Raw genomic sequence first — 5,065 nt, 5'->3', positions numbered from 1 at the left:
ATAGGGCTCATTTCAGCCCCAAGTTTTAAAACTTTAAATAAAACACAATTTACAAAAATAAGCCATATTTACAAATGCAAAACTTCATCCTAAGAATTTTATTATCCGGGAGAACGATTTCACAGAAAAGGAAATTACCAATATCTGTGAAATAAAAATGCACTCCGAGAGCTGAACTAAAGAATTCTTAAGGAGAGGTCAATCTACGTAGGCTGTGGCCGAGGAAAGCATACTGATGTTTAGTAAATCTGCTTAAATTGACTTGCGTTCGAGAAACTAACGTTATGCAAGTTTTCGAATGCCAGTTTTCGCGTCCCTTCAACTTCCTGTGTCCACGGCACACCCTGACTGTCCTTTGGAAGAGGGTGAGAGAGAAGGAAGGTCTGAGGAAAACGAACAGCGCCGTCCCGCGTCTGGGACACCGCCGATGGCTGGCTTTGGGCTGTCGTGGGAAACAGGCAGCCCCCGTCTCCGGGTTCGCCCGAGTGGAGCGCCCCCCACTAGGAACAGCTGGCTAGAACATGCCGTTCCACACTTCGTAAAGGAAAAGTGTCCAGTTAAAACATGACTCTGAAGAGACAAAACATCAGCCGATTCTCTGCTTTATAACGCAGCCATCGCGCTACCCATTTGCGGAAACGAACAGAAACGGTTCAACAAAGAATCAAACTGGTTTCTCGGGGAAGTTCGCGGAAAGGAATCTCCACGTTCACGCTGTGAGCAGACAGATCACTCTGGAGGAGGAGAAACACGCAAGTGTGGGCGTTAGTAACGCAGAGGCCGAAAGGCGAGTGCCACGGCCAGAAGACGACCACCGGCCCCGGCCCCGCGCGCCCGCCCGAGCCGAAGGGACCACCGAAGCCCCCGGACGGCAGCGCGTGGCGCTGCCAGCTGACAGACAACGAAAAGACGAGTCACGCCGTGCTATCTGTGGCCACGCTCTTCGGGGTTAGTCCAGTAACTCAAGACTTTGCATTCTCTTGTCTCCATTTGTTTATTTTAATTAAACACATAAAGGTTAATAAACAGACATAGTCCAGAGTTAGTAGGTTGGTATTATAACATTTATTAAAATAATGCCATGGGTTAATAGAAACAGCAAAGAACCAAAGAATTAAAATGCAAGCTATGTAAAATCCCAACTAAAACCCAGAAGTGTCTAACGTATTCATTCATTAGCTAACTAAAAAGCCCGAGAAAGACAAGACACCCAATATAATAAAGTACTGCAAAACAATTGGCAATTTTCAGATATCAAAATTGTGGATTTTGCATTTTGTATCCTTTTCTCAATCAAGAAAAAAATTCTTTTTGAATGTTATATAACATACATATAAAACAAGATAGAAAAATACATTATAAACTTGTAACAATGGCTGTAAATACATTATCTTACATGTTTCTCATAGGCAATAGGTCGGTTATGGTACATACACAGCATGGAACTACTAAGATAATAAAGAACAGACAAAAATACATGTCAGCTGCACGGTAACATACAAGCGACACTCCCATCTACCCACGCTAAAGAATTACATAATACTGTCAAAAAAAGTCTTAAAAACTACATATTTTAATAAGAAATAAATTCAATAAAGAATGATAATACTGAGAACCAAGGCATTCAGAGATTTCAAAAGTCATGCTTTTTTTTCAGTTGATCCAAAATTGTCAACTAAGTTTTCAAAAGTTTGTTCAGAGCCAACATTACTCAGAAATGTCACACACTTATTTCATACATTTACTTTCTTCCCCATAAAAGACCTTTGATAAACATCTAAAATGTCCAGGTATAACATAGTTGAGATGAAACTGGATCAAATACTGGTATCGTTTTTAAACTACTACCACCTCAAGTGTTTGAGTGTCGCAAATTTATTCACCAACCAAACAAAATAAAAATCAAAATGGCACAGCATATATTGTAAATAAATCGAAAAACAACTGTATGTGAAACGGAAAGACAAAGCAGTGGCACATGAAACCGAAGCTGGCCGATACGAAACGATGAATGTCTATTGCATAGTAAATAAACTGAAACGGTTTCCACGTGAGACAGGGTGACGGAGGTCACCGCGAAGGTGCTGACTGAGCTGACTGCTGACCTCTGACTGTGCAGGTGTGCGAGAGGGAATGAGCTGACGAGCTGGGATCCGCTGTCACCTGGTATTTGCCACGTCTGGTACTGAGCGCTTAATGATACCTAAGTGCTAGGATGCGGGCTCTGTGCACGAAGAGCTTCCACTAAGAAATTAACTCAACGTCATGAGAAACCGGAAGCTTAAACTCACGCGGAGTTGAGTATTTATATGCACAACGATGCTAGCTGTTCACATTCTTTGAAAGTTATAAAGAAATCGTGTGTGGGAGGGGGCAGCTTAGGTTACTAAAACCAGCCAAGAGATGGATTACCCCAGTCAGCGGTTGTGGGAGGAGGAAGTCTGATTAAGTTTGGGCCGTTTAAAAAACACTGTTTTCCAGAATGAAAATCACAAAGATTCATTTTTGTGAAAATGTTTGCTAAGTATACTATATCTCCAATTAATAAGAATCCACATACACCCCCTTCTCCAAATAAAATAAAGCTCTAATTTTGTCTGTAAAAGGATGTTCAAATCACACATAATTTTTATCACAGAATCCTTTGGGCTAACGCCAAATATTGCAGTAACCGAAAGCAATCAATTATAATTTTAAAAGAAGAACGTTTTAAAATTTACTTGTCAGACATTAGAAAACTTATCAAATTTTTTCACAGTATCAGATTTGGCAAATTTGTATCAAGGTAACGTGGCTAAACTCATGTAATTCGAACCATCAAGTCACTTGTCTCCCGATCCTGCTTTCACACACTGGGCGGCTGAGTGACGTGCATTCACTTGCATCTGGAGGGAGGAGCTGATCTTACGAGACACTTGACTAAATGACCATGAAGAAAAATAAGGCACTTTCTTTTCTTTAGACTTATTCCAATACTTAAAAAATAAAAAAGAAAAGACGAAAAGGCTCTTTTGGTCTTTTGTTTCTTGACAACCACCAGAAAAAATCATTTAATGAAATAAAGGGTTTCTTTGTTCTTTTTCTTTTTTTATAACACTTGAAAGTATAAAATGCTACATTTCCAAAAATATATCTATTTGTTTCTGCACCAGCACCTTGTATAGTAAAAGTATCTACTTTTTGATCATTTGTTTCAATGCACTACACTTTATCTACAATTTCATGACATGTATACAGCAAATAGGCAAGCATGGCTTTTACATCCTTAATGATTTTTTTCTATACAGGGAGGTTTAAAAAAAATATCTGAACAGTTTGCCCAGTAATGTGACACATAATGCATGTACCTTGTTCTCGTATATTTTCAAGGAAGTGTAAAATAAAGGCCAGCCATTTGAACGCAGATCGCTCTCTTTTTAAAAATAGTGTTGCGGCTTTGTTCTTTGCATTGCTTTTCGAAACTCCTCAAAAGTTTCCTCTCATGGCACACTTCTAACACCTCAAATTTTGGCAGGCAATACAAAAAAGGCTGTGACTCTGCCCTGTGAGGGCACTGTAGTGACTAAAGAGCGTGTCAAATTTTGAATACTTTTTGAAATCGCTTCACCAATGACATCCCTGACCACAGGTTCATGCATGATGCATCATCACACAGTACATTCAGAGAGCTGCGACTCGCTATGCGAAGACAAGGTTCCTAGAAGTCTCTCACAGTAACTGCCTCTGTCACTGAGTAGTTAAGGGCCATCTGTCTCCCCTTCCGAAGTGAGGCCTTCTTACCGTTCGCTTAGGGTGGGACGTTAAAGGATGATCAGTGCTGTGGGATGAATTGGGCCTTATTGCTTTACTACTATTCAGTGCAGTTTCTAGAACCACTTTCACCCGAACAGGGGGGGGAGAAAAAAACCAACAAAAAAAAAAACCACAACCAAAAGCTGAGTTGAAGGACAACAATTTCTTTGTCTTTTGTTTGGTTAGATGGTAAGACGAACGGACAAGTGCCTCAGCTCGCTGCACTGACGACAGGCAAGCAAAGGCGATTACCAGTTAACTGATCAGCAGGCAGGCATGGTCAGGTCATCATTGGGTGAAGAGTTCAGAGGTCAGAAGGTCATAGGTTAGTTGCCGGTGGCGGCTGGGTGGTTAGAAACAAAAAACAAAACAAAAAAAAAAAAAGAAAGAAAAGATAGAGAAGAGATTAGTTTCAGCTAGTGACGGCTTAATGACAACATGAAAAACTAATCACAACTAATAAAAAAAAAAAAAGCATGTTTAATTCTGACAAACTGATCGACACCATCTACAGAATACAATAAAAATCATGACAATTTCATATCATGATTTGAACAAGTGAAGGAGAGCCCACTCCCACAAAAAAAACTGGTTAACAGGAAAAAATAGAAATCAAATGTAACTAACGACTAATAGTTAGTAGCAGTCAATGGAGGAAACTGGAAAACAACGATAGGTCCGGTGTACAGAATTTGGAAGCAGTCAGTGCAGTTATCAGGGTCTGACTGCTATTAAGCATTAGTATTCTCTCGGATGCAAGCATTAGAGCAACTATTAATGATGGATGTGATTATTAATAACTGATGATTAACAGAAATGGGTCTAGAGATCTTCAAATTTCTATGAACAACTTGGTTTGACATAAACTCTGGGCCAAACAAGGTTTCTTTTGTTCAATAAATGTTTATTGCTTTTTCAATTACTCTATTTACAAACGACATGGAGTTTCTTGGCCTCATGATACAAAGCTGCAGTGTAGCAGTGCGGGCAACATCATGGGAACCAGAAAAAGGCCAGGCCTCTGCACTGGCCAGCGCTTTCCAGTTGAAAATACTATTTTACACATGTAGAACACTTATAAAATGCACTTGCATGTAAACACTGTAAAATCCTGCCATTTAAAATTCTATACTCAAAAAGCTCTAAGTACATCAAAAAATAGAAGAAATTTCTAATTGATACCAATAAGGCATTTTAAAACTACAAACAGCTTTCTTTATTCAATTTCAAAGCTAATTCTCTGCAAATACAATAAAATCTGACATTTCATATA

The 5,065-nt window shown here is 39.3% G+C and overlaps 1 protein-coding gene across 1 annotated transcript in view; it reads right to left on the bottom strand.

The window, feature by feature from the left end:
• Positions 1-1,042: 1,042 nt before the first annotated feature.
• The window catches only part of QKI (QKI, KH domain containing RNA binding), a 106,027-nt gene continuing 102,004 nt past the window's right edge, over positions 1,043-5,065 (bottom strand). Inside the window, exon 9 of the mRNA XM_025049059.1 lies at positions 1,043-4,135. Coding sequence (XP_024904827.1) covers positions 4,119-4,135 — 17 coding nt within the window. The 3' untranslated portion in view covers positions 1,043-4,118. The remainder of the gene's footprint in view (positions 4,136-5,065) is intronic.

The sequence above is a fragment of the Pteropus alecto genome, unplaced genomic scaffold (genome assembly GCF_000325575.1).
Source record: "Pteropus alecto unplaced genomic scaffold, ASM32557v1 scaffold195, whole genome shotgun sequence".
NCBI lineage: Eukaryota > Metazoa > Chordata > Mammalia > Chiroptera > Pteropodidae > Pteropus > Pteropus alecto.
The sequence above is the reverse complement of the archived record's forward strand: the minus strand, read 5'-3'. Positions and strand labels throughout refer to the sequence as shown.